This window comes from Protopterus annectens, chromosome 1.part0, assembly GCF_019279795.1.
Source record: "Protopterus annectens isolate FY-2018-M chromosome 1.part0, PAN1.0, whole genome shotgun sequence".
NCBI lineage: Eukaryota > Metazoa > Chordata > Ceratodontiformes > Protopteridae > Protopterus > Protopterus annectens.
In genome coordinates this window covers 507,816,955-507,832,374 of record NC_056725.1, presented here as the reverse complement: position 1 = coordinate 507,832,374, position 15,420 = coordinate 507,816,955, and the positions used below count along the sequence as shown (strand labels likewise).

At 42.8% G+C, this 15,420-nt stretch overlaps 1 protein-coding gene across 2 annotated transcripts in view; it reads left to right on the top strand.

Moving 5' to 3' along the window:
* The window catches only part of AARS2 (alanyl-tRNA synthetase 2, mitochondrial), a 1,016,815-nt gene that overhangs the window by 728,706 nt on the left and 272,689 nt on the right, over nucleotides 1-15,420 (top strand). For both annotated transcript variants that reach the window (XM_044060935.1, XM_044060942.1), the window contains one exon: nucleotides 12,306-12,443. In XM_044060935.1, the coding sequence (XP_043916870.1) occupies nucleotides 12,306-12,443 (138 nt within the window). The remainder of the gene's footprint in view (nucleotides 1-12,305; nucleotides 12,444-15,420) is intronic.

The following is a 15,420-nucleotide window of genomic DNA, read 5'->3' as shown; positions in this document are numbered from 1 at the left end:
CCTGTCATCTGATGATGGTTTTAGCATTCTGCTGTTGAAATTTGCCCAACTAGGATGTATGGATTTGATGGCAAGCTGATTGAAGAAGACAAACACATTACTGGGTGTTTTTATTAAAAATAAGCTACATTTTCTTTACAACTTCATCATGAAGGTATCAGAAGTACTGATGGAGATTGGCCCCAAAGAAGGGCTCTTCTTATGCAAAGACCCTTTGTTCAGCTGACTTTATGCATATGAACAAACTTCTTGCTTTTAATATTTTAGAAGGAGAAGGGTAAAGTGAGAGTAAAAGGGGGAGCAAAGACCTCATCCCAAGCTTTTGTCTTTTCCTGTGACTACCCTTACTTGAGAGGAACTGCTCTATGACGCTGGAAATTCCTGCTTTCTCCTGTAGCAGATCCTACCTGTGGTGACTTGTTCAGGTCTACAGGAAATGTAATGGTTTTGTGGACATAGCTCAGTGTAAGGTTCATAGCTGTGTCACCCACAACTTTATCCTGATTGAACTCTGTGTTTTCTCCTTTGCTACTTGCCCTGAAGAGGCAATTAAGAAGGTATAGAAGGCTCAGGAAATAAAAGATTCCTTCACTCTACTACAAGGTGGACATAAATATCTTTTATTACAAATTTCTTCTCTTTGGTTACCATCTCAATATTGTGTTCATTAGAAAATGTTATTAATGGGCTCTCAGTCTCAAATTTCTACAGACTACAGTAGCTCAGAAGGTCACTAAAAGGAAACTACAGATCTTCTGAAAGCATTATAGCCTATGATGTATTTCACTTGTGGCACTCTTACTAGATCTGCATAGGGGTGCCGTATGACAGAGTAGGCAGAGGGTCGTCACACAGAGATATTTTTCCCCTGTGAAGGACAGAGTTCGCCAAAAGACCACTGTAACCTGCTGTACACTTCACTTTTGCCCATCTCTGAGTCCCTTTCTGTAGCTAATAAGTTTAGTATATAGTGCTGCAGAGGTTCACTACAAGAAAGGGCACAGCTCCCCAGGAGAACAATGCTGTCTGCTGTGCAGTGCAGTTGTGATCCTCCCCTGGGATTCATGCAAAATTTGTGAAGAGCTGTAAGATAACAGTGTTACAGAAGATTATTACAGCAAAGGATTCACCTACCAAGAAAGATGTAATTCCCAAAAGGTAAGTGTAGCATGCTGTTTATTTTACCTGTGACCCAAACTACATCTGAGTAGAGATGTAGAATACAATACCCTACAAGGTCACTTTCTAAGGCTCGAGAACATATGATAACTTTCTTGGTATCTGAGCAATCATTGTGACCAAGCATGTTAAAATTAACTGATAGAATATAGACTCTGAACTTGAAAGAGTATAATGGACAGTAAATTTCTAAGTGTACTTCACAAACAGTGACAGTAGTCTTGGTAATGCATGTATAATGTACAGGCATGATGATAAATGTATAGATCTGTGATTATCCAATCCATACAGCATAATAATTTTTGAGTGGTCTCTGTCAGCATCTTTACTGTGCCAGTCTTAAATCTTTGGCAAGCTTCAGCTTCTTCCCTGTTCCCATAATGCTTTGGTGCTCCTCTTGCTTTCAGACCTTGTTGCTGCTTTTTCAGCTCAACATAGATCCTGAGTAGCACCGTGATTGACCATTTTTTTGTACAGTTTTTATCACATAAGTTACTTGTTCTTTTTTATCTGAATTCATTATAACCCTTCTGCATGAATGACTTTTGGCTTTTCCCAGTTAAGGGTCGCCACAGCGGAAATACGGTCCGCTCTTGATTGGCAGTGGATTTTTTTTTTTTACGGTGCTGAATTGCCAGCCCGACGCCCAACCTTCAACGAAGACATGCCCATTCACGCTCGCACCTACCTGCATGTCATTAACGTCACTTGACCAAGGGGAGGACATGCAGACTCCACACAGAAGGCGCTCCAGCCGAGAATCGAACGGGAGAACCTCATGCTGTGAGGCGACAATGCTAACCGCTGCACCACCGTGGCCTTATAACCCTTCTGCAAAGAAAAAAAACTGCAAAGAATTTTTTCAAAGTATAACCCTTCTGCATACTTTGAAAAATTCTTTACAGTTTTTTTCTTTTCTTTTTCAACATATTTATTAAATGTGACATTTTTTTTAAAAAGTGACATGGATTCACATACAGTAAGAGAAATGAAAATCAAACATAACATTTTAATTTGTGTTCATGCAGTATGCATGTATGTTTGCTTTTTAACAATTATCATTCACTCCAAAATTACATAAGTTGCACAAAATTTCTTTGTATCCAGTCCCACCAACAATACTGACATTTTCTTATATTCTACTTCCCTCTGGGTCTTCATTGTTCTATTACTATTTTCAAATGTTTGCGTCCCCAGCACAAAACCATGTTGATCCATTATATGTAATTTTTGGCAAAATATTTTCCATTCTCTTCGATACTATAAACATTTTATAATTATGGTTTAAAATTAAAATGTATTTATATGAAGCTGGATCTGAAGGGTACCCTCTTTGGATAATGCAGCCACCATAGCTTGCCTCCAGGATACTGATACTGTCCCCTTTTTAAAATATTGCTAAACAAAACCTTCCAGATCGTTATCACGTTCTTTCCCCCTAACTTCTAAACTTCCACTAGAATACCACACATGCTCATTTTTATCTAAACGTGCCTACTGTAACATTGTTATTCACACCCTGCACGTGGTAATATAATTCAGTACACTCTACTTTTTGTCTCTGCCTGCACCGCCATTTACATTCCATGTTAGAACTGATAAGGCAGCTGTTCTGATTTAAAGCAGTTACTTTTACATATTCTGTATGACAGTTTTTTTTTTAATATGTTTCCACCTTGCAACTTAAATTCACACACTAATGCTTGGTAGGCTGATCTTGTATGCAGTTATTGCTTGTCATCTATGTTTGAATTCATGTCACATTTATCCAGACTATTTGCTTCAGTAAAAACACTCAAGAAACAAAAAAAACAAAACACAGTTTCAAACCCTACAACCCATTTTAATTCACAGTAAATATGCATAACTGTGTAAATGTTCCAAAAAAAGAAGTTACTACTTCATATAGGGGCAGCTACCCCAAATAGACACTACATCTGCAGACTTCACCTATTCTAAAGTTTGGTTTCCCCTTGCTAGAAATGCATGCTATAGCCCATGTTACCTCTTGCACAGATACCATCTATCCTTGTCCTGGCTTTGTTTCCCTCCCAGGTATGAAGTGCAGCTTGCAAGGTCTCAGATAATTGATTTTAGCTTGTATGTACAAACCAGCAAACGATGAAACTAGTTACTACCACAGTACAGAGTATTCTTTGAACTATCCAAATAAAACGTGAAACTTATGTTAGAACCACTGATGTTAAGTTGTCCCATCTCGCCTTCGTTCTTGCTGTTTGGGATCGGAGCCGATCCTTGGCTCCGACTCGACCTACTTCTATAGCTCAAGAGCTATTTACTGGCTCGAGGCTAACCCATATTCCAGAATGCCCAGCGTCAGCCAACCAGATCTTATTTGCCACTTCAGCTGCAAGGTTGCTTCGTTACTGGCTCAGGCTTAGTATACTTTTTTATTATTACAATTGTTTATTCTTAAAAATTTATCAAGTTTTTGTCTAGATACAGTACTTTATCCCTATCGCCTTTCTTGTGTGTTGTAGCTTGTTGGCCGTCGTTCCATAGCTCACAGGCCTTCTGTTTCCCCTGAACTCATTTAAATTAGAGAGTCTCCCCCTCCCCTCTTAGGACAGCCGTTTAAATTAGAGGCTCTCCTTTCTGTTCCTTAACTGTATAAAAAAAAAAAAAAAAAAAAAAAAAAAAGTGTTTGTTTCTTAGTTTAGTAGTTAAACATGTCTAAAGAGGCCAAAGTTTCTGGCTTCAAAAAGTGTGACTCATGCTGACAGAAAATGTCTCTGACAGATGGGCACACTAGCTGTGTTTATTGTTTAGGGGCTGTGCACCTGCAGGACTCCTGCTCTATCTGTCATGCATTTAGTCCAAGGGTTCTGCAGGAGCGCAAAAACAAATTAATCCTTTGAGGATTATTGAAACCACAGGATACCCCGGCTAAAAGTTCTCAGCCAGTGAAATCCTCTGTGTGTCAAGCCGTCGGCTCCATCCTCGGAACTGACTCCTGGGCTTGAACAACCAAGTTTGTCTGTGCCGACTAGCAGCGACAAGTCAACTCCTCCCTCGGCTCCAACTGCTACCTCGGAGCTGTCTCGGATCCACAAGCGAGCAAGGTCTCCTTCATTGGAGCCGATCCGATCTGTGCCACAGTCACCCTTATTAGGAAGTGAACACAGTCATCGCTCTTCATCCCACTCCTCTCGATCCTCTAGGTTATCGGATCAGGATGTGGAGAAAGTAGTCAGCAGGTTGCTTAAATCACAGGCCCTTGCGAAATTACTTTCCAGCCCACCTCATCAGGTTGCGGCTCCATCCACCTCCATCTCCATTCCTCCTCCATCCACCTCCATCTCCATTCCTCCTCCAACTACACTTACTTCGGAGCCATAGACCATGGACGTGCTGATAGTAGAACCGACTGCGCTGATCACCTCCTGTTCGGTTCCGATGTCTGCTCCGATCACCTCGATTGTTCCGTCCAGCGAGGGATGTGGGTGCCGAAGCTCTCTCGTCGGCTCCGAGGGGGAAAGTGGCATCGGACCCTTGTCCAACCCCACTTTCCCCCTCGGAGCTTCGGCACAGGAGAGCTCGGCTCCCACATCGGCCTTGGAACAATCGCCCTCGACGTGGAGAAGGACTCCCATCTCTTCGGAGCCAGAGCTTTCTTTGCCTTGGGGTCGTGATGCCTTCGAGGTCATGCAGTGTGTGCTGTCCCCTGAAACAGCCTTACTGTCAGCCCCATTGGCTCCTTATCTTGTGGTGCCTGTGCCAATCTCTGCTCCTCTGGCCCAGAAGCGTAGGGAACCTATGCCCCAGGACACCCCATTGGGTGACCCCTCTTCCGAGGCCTCCCCTGATCACTCAGAGGAGCCTCCTTGGAAGAAGTGCAAGAGGAAGCACCTAGACTCCCCTGAGTCTGTCACCTCAGATACAGACCTGGATGAATCAGAATGGTCCCCCTCAGAAGGTTCATAGATTAATGCTAAGCTAACTGCCCTTTCGAGCCATTTTAAGATTAGCTAATTATCTCTTGTGAGACTCAAACCCTGCACCTTGTGTTTGTAAGGCAAATACCTTAACCATTAGGCCACCCTCCCAACACCTTTCCTTTTCGGACATCTTTGAAATGCTTAGGCAGAGGGGTGGCTGGTCTTCCCTAGCCCTTACTGAGGACAAGTCTGTATACCTGAAGGCATTCGGTTCCCGACCCTCCACCTCCTGGATGTCTCCACCTTTCGATCCACTCATGTCTGTAGTGGCTCGAAAGGCTTGGTCAGCTCCGGATTCTGTGGAACCTACTCCGAGGAGACCAAATAAATTCATAACAGCCCCCCAGGACAAACAATTTCTCACTAGAGCAGCAAGCACAGTTTCTTGAAGTATAAGAGCATTATAGAGGTGTTACTAGCAACATAGCACCTGATTTCATAGCACTGAACAGTATATTACTGCATAATAACCTGTTCTAGTTAGCTTGTCACTTCATCTGGAAGTAAAATGCTATGTGCATCTACATGTTATAGAGTGAGGCAGTTTTCCCATTGTTAGTGTCAGATGTACCCTGTTCATTAAACTTATCAGCCCTGGCTACCAACAGCAAAAGCTGAGTGACCTAATTCGGCCTGTAGTCTGAAAAACATTGTTTATAGAAAATGGTTTGCTTCTTGGTATTGTTGGGTAGCCAGTTCTCACTTTTTAGCAAAATGCACATCAAAGTCACAAACATATGAACAGGTAACAGACAAGTTTGCTTTCCATATGACTGTTATGCCCCGTGAGTGTATTGTTTCTTTACAGTATTCAGAAACAAGCCTTCTTAGCTAGAGGGAAGAGGGACTCACCCACTGGTTTGTAGGGGGATTCAGATAGGATTGACTTAACCCCTCCTGGATCTCCAAGAGTGAACCCAGCAGTAGGAAAGAAGTATGATGGGTCAGTTGGGGAAGGGGAAAAATCAGCAACAGGAGGCAGTGGAAGCCAAAATAGAAAATTGGAAAAATGTGTGTGTGTGTGACTACATGTACACAATGTGACAACCATGCCCTGGCCCAGCAATCAAGGAGCCTCAATCCTCACCACTAACACCAGGGAGGTCATCTCCTAGAAGAGGAAAGGATAACCAATACACACAGTAAAGTACAATTTCCCTTAAGTGCACACAGAGATCAGAGTCAGTCTGGGATTGGTTGCTCCCTTGCTCACCAGGTCCCCAATAAGACTCCCCACTGGCACAGCTGTAGGGTCCATGTCTCAGCCTAGCTGGGCAAGCTAAAACCTCCAGTATCCTCTCTGTCCAACCAGTGCTTTGTGTCCCTGCCTAAGTAGCTGACACAACACACCCACACTTTGAGAAGAGGTTATACAACCACACAGACCCTCCTGGGAAAAGGCTGGCACAGGTTCTCCAGCTGTGTCCCTATTATCCAGACCATATGGTAGTAATTCCTGCCACCATCCAGCTAATAATTATCAGCTACTAAAAGGCCCTTAAAAGGGTGTCAAATTATTACTGTTCAATATTATAATCCAATAGTAGTATGACTAGTCCAGGCTTAATTTGGAGTGACTTAGACAGTAAAATCTGTAAATATGTAATGTACTTTAGAGGTTAAATTATCTCTACATAAACCAGCCACAGGTAAAGGTTTTAAAATATTCAATAATAAATAATTAAAACACAAAACTACTACAGTACAATGCTACTCGAGTTCAGAGATGACACCGAAACTTAAAATAATATCGTAGGAAGGATCTGATTTCAAAGAAAAATACTTAGTCTAACTTTCTTCTAAGTTTAACTGTTCCTAAGAGAAATCACAGTGCTATAATCCTACTTACTTACATAAAGCATAAGCAGTGCTGGATTAGATGTCCAAGATCAAAATGCTTCCCAGTCTCTCACTCAACAATAGTTTTTAAACACTAACCAACAGCACTCTAAGGCCCTCCCAAATTACATCATTTCGGCACTTAGTCTGGAGTTCCCAGGCCACAAACTGCATTATTTAGCAAGCTAACACCTGCTCAGGAGACTACGACAATAAAAGGCATTTCACATATACACTCTAGCAGAAACCAGAGCAATAAAGCACCTTCCACATGTAAAGTCTGGCCCTTAACTTTAACCTTAAAACAATGGGCCTGAAGCCTTCATCCAGACTCACTGGTGCCGACTTGTAAACATCAAAGAGATTCATAAGATCTTTTCAGCTTCAAAAGACGCATTTGAAATGCTTGGCTTGGTTTTCCTTACAGCAGATTGCAATGTTGCAGCAATCTTGAAGTTCACATTTTACAGTGTTTTCTTTCATTTAAAAACACAAGCCTGTATTTTACATTTATTTATACAATAGATAGAATTATGTATCAAATTCTATTTGAGTAGGCAGGCAGCCTTCGCCCATTTTCCTCCAATATTCACATCTCTTCCACCCCGGGGAACTCAAGCAATTTTTTCAAGTGCCCCTTGAGAAACATCGCTTGAGAGTGTCCAGTCTATCTAGGTGTACCTCACCCCATTTCCTGTCTTGAGAGCCCATCTGCATTGGCATTGCTACTCCCACTGCGGTACTGCAGTGACATATCATATGCTTGCAACCTCAGGCTCCATCTTAGCAACTTGGCATTTTGCTGACTGGCTCTGTTTAACCATGTTAGAGGGTTGTGATCTGTCATCACAGTGATTTTTCTTCCATACAGATAAGGCTGAAGTTTTTGTAGTGCCCACACTATGGCTAGTCATTCCTTTTCTACCGCTGCATAGCATTCCTCCCTGGGTTGGAGCCTATGACTGAGATAAACCACTGGGTGCTCTTCTCCCTCTGAAGAAATCTGGCTAAGTACAGCCCCCACCCCATAGTTTGAAGCGTCCACCTGCACAACATATTCCTTGCTATAGTCTGGACTGGCTAACACAGGGGGTCCTTCCAAAGCTTCCTTAAGCCTCTGAAATGCCTGCTCACATGCTGGGGTCCACACTACATTATCTGTCCTGTTCTTCCTTGTCAGGTCTGCGAGGGGAGCATCTGTGGTACTATAATTGGGAATGAACTTTCTGTAGTACCCTGCTGTCCCTAAGAATGCCCTCACCTGCTTTTTGATAACAGGTGCAGGCCATGCCTGAATGGCTTCCACTTTGGCAGGTTCTGGCCTTATCTTACCACTCCCCACTCTATGTCCTAGGTAGGAGACCTCTGCCATACCCGCCCGACATTTGCTCGGCTTAATGGTCAACTCTGCCCTGCAACTCCCTGACATGCTGAAGGTGCTCTTGCCAGGAATGGCTATATATAGCAATGTCATCCATGTAAGCAAGGGCAAACCCTCCTGCTCCTGCTAAGATATGATCTACCAGCCTCTGGAAAGTTACTGGGGCATTCTTCATCCCAAAGGGCATCTTTGTGAACTCAGACAAGCCAAAAGGAGTCACAAAGGCTGACTTCTGTCTAGCACTGGGAGTCAAAGGCACCTGCCAGTAACCCTTGATAAGATCAATGGTTGTAAGATACTTAGCCCCACCCAGCTGCTCTAGGGTCTCATCTGTCCAAGGCATGGGGTAAGCATCTGTCTCTGTGTGACTATTTAATTTCCTGTATTCCACACAAAACCTGGTGCTGCCATCCTTCTTTGGCACCAGTACCACTGGGGAGGCCCACGGACTGTTGCCTCCTGAATCGCCCTTAGTTCCAACATCTCCTGTACCTCTTTCCTCAGAGTCTGTTTGAGTCCCTCAGACACCCTGTAAGGGGCCCGCCTGATAGGCCTTTGGGGTCCTGTAGCCACCTGGTGCTGCACCAGGTGGGTGCTCCCTGGTTTCCCGGTTAACATGCCCCCAAACTCCTGCAACAACACTGCTTGGATTTCTCGAACCTGGGTAGGAGATAGCTGCTGGGACATCGCTACCCCTTCCACCGAGGTGTCAGCCCAAGCCTCACTGAGGAGATCAGTCACAAGTTCTCTCTCAGACTCCTCCTGCAATCCACTGCAAATGCTCAGCACAAGGGCCTCCCTATTATAGTAAGGTTTCATCATGTTAACATTGTACAATTTGTGCCCCTGCCTTCTGCCTAACAGTTCTACCATGTAGTTAACTTCACTTAGCTTTCTTACCACCTTGCAGGGTCCCTCCCAAGCTGCTTGCAACTTGTTGTGTCTGACAGGAATGAGAACCATCACCTGCTGCCCTACAGCATACTCTCTAGCTCGAGCATTCCTGTCATTCCACACCTTTTTCTGTTGTGCTTCTGCCAGGTTCTCCTGGGCCAGGCCCATGAGTTCCCTGAGCCTTGTCCTGAGGTTCAGGACATATGCCACAACAGACTCCTTGTGCGACTCACACTTACCTTCCCATTCATCTCGAATTAAATCTAGAGGTCCCCTCACCCTATGCCCATACAGCAACTCAAAGGGTGAAAAACTTGTAGATTCCTGGGTAACCTCTCTGTAAGCATACAACAGATGGGGCCAATATTTGTCCCACTCCCTCTTAAACTGATCTGCAAATGCCCGTAGCATGGACTTGATTGTAGAGTTTAACCTCTCAACAAGACAATTAGTCTAGGGATGGTAGCGGAGTGGTCTTCATTTGCTTCATCCCGCAGGACTTCCACAGACAAGCCAGCAGGTCTGACATAAAATTGGCACCTCTGTCAGACAGTAATTAATTTGGGAAACCTACCCTGCTGAAAATCTCTAGCAAAGCATTTGCCACCTACTCTGCCTCAGTGGAGGACAAAGCCACTGCCTCAGGGTATCATGTAGCATAATCTACAATCACTAGGATATACTTTTTCCACGTGGAACTTGGGGTATTCAGAGGACCCACAATATCCATAGCTATCCTCTGAAATGGCTCCTCAATCACAGGCAAAAGGCATCAAAGGAACTCTCATCTTGTCTCCTGCCTTGCCTACCTTTCGGCACTGCTCACAGTTCCTGTAGTACCCTGTTACATCTCTGGAAATTCCAGGCCAGTAGAAGTTTTGCATAATATGCCTCTTTGTACGTTTTATGCCCATATGACCTGCAAAGGGTATATCATGGGCTATGGCTAGAAGCGCCAGATGGTAAGCTCTAGGCACTACCAACTGCTGTACTCTCTCACCTTCTAGCCCTCCCGCAGGGGTCCGCTCTCTGTATAGTAACCCTTTGTCCCAGTATACAGATTCCCCTTTCCCTTGAGGATCAGGTGCCTCCCTAGCTAACTGCTTCAGGCCTTGCAATATAGGGTCTGAGAGCTGAACCTTTCTCAGCTCTCTCCTTGTAACTCTTCCCAGCTCCCCTTCCACAGGAAGTCTGGCATCCTCTGACAGCAGTGCCTCACTGTCAGCCTGGCTCACCTCTACCTTTGTAGTTACCCTGTCCAAGGGAACATTGGTACCCACAAGCAGCTGTACTCACATTCAGTCTCACTGCTACAGCATAACTCACGCCCTGAAGTAACCACCTCAGCAGTCCTGGCTACAAGTATGCAGTCTGTCTGGCTCTCCCCCAGGCTACCAGACCCACATGCTTGTCTCCTAGCCTGACTGCATGTAACTGCATAAGTACATAGTACTGCCTCATCCAAATCCTTCCCTCTCAGGACATCTGCAGGATGGTAGTTCCATACACCTGTTGTTTCACGACAACCCACTGTTGGCATTTTGTCTCCCACTTACTGGCTCCCTCACCTTTGGTTCCCCACCTTGCCTCCGTGGACATCTGTATGGCACATGGCCCCACTGGTTGCATTCAAAACATTTAACTCTAGCTCCTGGATGTGTACCTTGACTAGTGGTTTCCCTGCTGCTGGAAGATTCTGTTGGGGCAGTCTGTGTTGCCCACCATGGGTTCCTTTAGTCCCATGAGCAGTACTGGGGGTCCCTTTCCTGTGCAGGGCTGCCCTGTTTGCTAGGTATAGGTCTCCCGTCTTCCCCAACTCCTCTGAAGTAGCACACTGTCTATCAGCTAACCAGATCCTCATGTCCTTAGGCAAAGTGCTAAGGGCTTGTTCCCTTACCAAAGGGTCTGCCAGCCCTTCAGAAGTGGTGACCTGACATCCACTCACCCAGCTATGAAAATAAGTGCTCAGTTCAGCAACATATTCGCATATATTTTCATCTGCCTTGCATCTATGCTCACAAAACTTTTTCCTATACATTTCAGGTGTTAGTGTACAACATTCCAACAAGTGTCTTTTTACAGCAGTATAATCAAAACAGTCAGTGTCATGCATTTTTGCTAAAGATGTTACAGCTTTACCATGGAGTAAGGGGGCAGGAACCATATCCAGAGCCCTTGGTGAACTTCATACTGTTTACATATCCGCTCAAACATATGAATGAAGCTATCAAAATTATTCCCCTCTTTAAACTATGGAAGAAATTTACTGACCTTTTGTGCTTCTGGGGTCCGGTTACTCCCTTCCCCATTACCTCCATGACAATGGCAAAGAGTCAGTATTTCCCTATCATGCCTCCTCTGCTGTTCATTTTCCTCAGCTTGTAGACTTCTCATTTTCTCAGCTGCTTCTAGTTCCATACACCTGGCCTCTAACTCAAGTCTTTCTAGCTCCAGCTGGATTTTGAAGTCCACTGCAGAAAGGTTGAGCTGTCCATTCTCTGAGGATATTGTATCTCCACTGTCAGTCTGAGTGTCCTCCAGGCTGCTTTTTTCTGATGCAGCTGTAACCAAGGCTGCAGTCAGGTCTGCCTTAGTCAGGTTTCCATGCACCAGTCCCCTAGCCTGTTACATCTCCGCCAGCTGGCTCCTTGTCAGCTTTCCATACTCTTCTGCTGACATGCTGCCTGCTCACCCTGACTAACAGAAGAAATAAAACAATTGTGATCTGAACTCTGAGTATACACTGCGTGGCTGTTTAAAATACAAAACACTTTTAGAGAACACTGTACATAAGCTACATGAACATGACGTAAAGATGCAGTTCCTGCAGAGTTTGTGTTCTCACTTTAGTCCAGATTTGCCTAATAAAGGTGAGTATTATTAACCCAGTCTATCATTTCTCCCATGTGAATGTGTGTGTTTGTGTGCTGTTAATGTGTACTAATAAATAACTGGCCTCTTAACTTTCTCAACATGTTCCACAATGTCTTTTGTGTGTTATACATTAAGGGCAATGTACTCAATGATGTGTTCTTTGTTTTTCATTTGTATAGGCCCCTGTCACCAAAGAACAACTAAAAGAAATTGAAAATGTCATACATGAGCTCATTCAAAAGGATGAGAAAATACACATGGCTGAAGTACCTCTGAAACTGACAAGCAGAATCCCTGGTTTGAGGACTATTGATGAGGTACCACTTTATTGTTATTGAGAGTAATGTTTGGAATACAAGTTCACTCTAGTACCTTGAGTTTTCTAAATCCATTTCTCTCTTTCCTTTCGTTCCCACAGTCACATTGGATTTACCCATGTAGTCGATGTTCTGGTACATGTAGTAAAAAAGTCAGAAGTAATTTATTTCAAATTATTTTTTCTGCTTGGAATTGTTGCCAGAGTTCAGAACCATGTAGTCTTTGAACATTGTTTATTCAAGATAGGTATGCTCCTATGCCAAGTAAATATACTGATGCTCTTTGAGATGGCCTACTTCACAATCAGAGCCTAGGAATTCAAGGCAAGTGGCATAAATAATGCTCTTTATGAAGCTCTGTAAAGTTGGGTGGAATCACTTCAGAATTAACTTGGGTGAAACCACTTCAGCAAGTCTTTTATTATCTGTAAATACCAAGTTCAGTAAGTCTTTTCCTGTGATGTCTGAAAACAATTACTTATTCAAAAGTAGCAGGTTCTAATATTCCTGTGAGGTGACTTGATTATTAAGGCATGGTATTTGACATGTCCATCACAGACATCAGTAAGAGGTTTTGTTTTATATGAGTTGGGAGGCATACTTGCATCATCTTTTGTGTTCAGTCAAAAAATTCTAAAGTGTATGTGGTGGATTTAAAGCTGTACTATGCTAAGGATGTGGCATTTGACTAGTTGTTTGCCACAGAACTTAATGTTGTATGTAGCCCTCTTTGTATTCATGCAAAAAGATGTCTAGGAAAAAATATATTTTTGCATTCCCCTCTATCCATCCACACCCCTTTTTCCCAGTTTTGCACATGGGGTCAGGGTGTCACTTCGATGTCAATCTTCCAGAGCCAATATTCCCACTTCCAGGATGATGCTAGAGTATTCAGCAGTAGAGATTGTATAGAGGATACATATATATATATATATATATATATATATATATATATATATATATATATATATCTATATGTACACACACATATAGAACAAGTCCTTTGGTGAGCCTGTAAATTGATAGTAAGTATGAGTGCAGTCTTTTTGCGTGTGAAGTCTGTGACCATCATTCTTTCCCATCCAGAAGTTGCTTTTCACTTTGTTCACACTGAATGATGGAATAGACTCTTTCTCCCCTTGAATTTGAGTTGGATAAGTAGATATCAGAGTGACCAAATGAAATTGCAGTGCTGAGAAGCTATGAATATTTTGTCAGGGATTATTAGATGATGATCATTTAAGTCTTTCATTTGTGGTACAAATATCTAGTGGCAGTACGTAAAATGTTTTTGACACTAATAATGACCTTAGACTAATCATTTGTATGAATTCCTTCTCATTGCAACAAGGCAGTTGTAAGACACTGTGAAACGCTAAGGAGCAATGAGGTTGAGATATCATGAACAGAAGGAAGTTAATGGTATTTTGTCATCATCAGCCCACTTTTTCCCCTTTTCTACATGGGGTTGAGGTGTTGTCAACTGTCAACCATCTATCTTGATTCATAGCCACTGTCTTACCTTCTTCAACACTCATGCCTGACTGTTGTAGCAATTCTCTCACACAGTCCATCCACCGCTTTGCTTGATGGCTCATTTTCTGTTGTCTTCTTCTATCTGTCCCAAATAATCTTCACCAAAGTGTCTTATGCTTTTCTGCATGTGCTCGGACCACCATAATCTGGTCTTTCTGACTTTTTCTGCAATTGGAGCTTCTTTAGCTTCTGCTTTTATGTTCTCATTTTTCATCTGTTCGACAGTGTGCATCCTGCCACCAATCTCAGCCTCTTCATCTCCATCACCTCTAGCTTCTTCAACTGCTCTGTCTTTACTGTCTGGGTTTCTGCACCATAAAGTACTACTAGTTGCACCACAGTTTTGCAAGCCTTACTTTTCAGCTACTCTGGGATTCTTCTGTAATACACTACACCTAACACTCTGCCAGTTGGCTGTATCCCCTCTGATTCTAGCTTTGAGCTCTTCATTCAGACTTCCCTTCCCCTCACCCTCTCCTCCCATATCAGCAAAAAATAGCAGCAAAGGATGAGAACCACAGGTGAAAAATAGAGGAAAATACAGTTTATTGGTAAGCACTTTTATCAGGTTTAAAATCACCAAGCTTATTCAGACACTATTTTACAAACATGCCCAGCCATTTATACCAGTGTCATAACTATCAGCAGCCAATGACATCAAGTAAACACTCCCACATGATTCATTTAAAAATTCAGGAACCTACAAGTTACAAAAAATACATGTTCCTTACAGAGACATCCATAGCACTATTAATGTTGCATTACATCCATCTACCATTTGCATTTATACATTACAGCACATTTTTAGTGATATATGCATATATATCTATATATATGCAAAATAAACTGACAAAAAACTACAGAAGAATAACTCACAAATGCACATAAAAACTTCCTCCGCTAAATCATAACATAAAAATGAAGACTAAAAAGTAATACTAGAGCAGATAGTTGAGCATGCTTTCGTTCTTTATTATCTAAGAACTTCATCAGAAAGAAATGTAATGGCATAGAACAGTTAGTCATATAGTGCAAGCAAAGTCATAAAAGTTAACAGTAACCTATTAACAGAAAGTAAGCTGTGTCACAAAGAAATGGTAAATCAATGGGTGTGTCCTGTAAACAGTAAGCATTAATTACACATAGTGAAACTTGAAACTGAAAATGTCAGCAGCAGTAAAAGATCAGTCAAACCATTTTAAGGCACATTTCAAGTTAATATTGTCATTTAACCCTGGTGTACAGTCTGCTCCCAGAAGGAGCTGCCACTTCAGTTCTCTAAATTCCAAAAAGTAGCATAGTCCCCAAAAAACATATCCACCTGTTCCACAACAAAGAAAATAAACTTGTCAAAATTAAGACAGGCAGCAGAATGTCTCGCTAAGGCATTTCTCGGATCCTGTCCTCTAATGGCTGTGTAATGCTCTTTAATCCTGTCCGA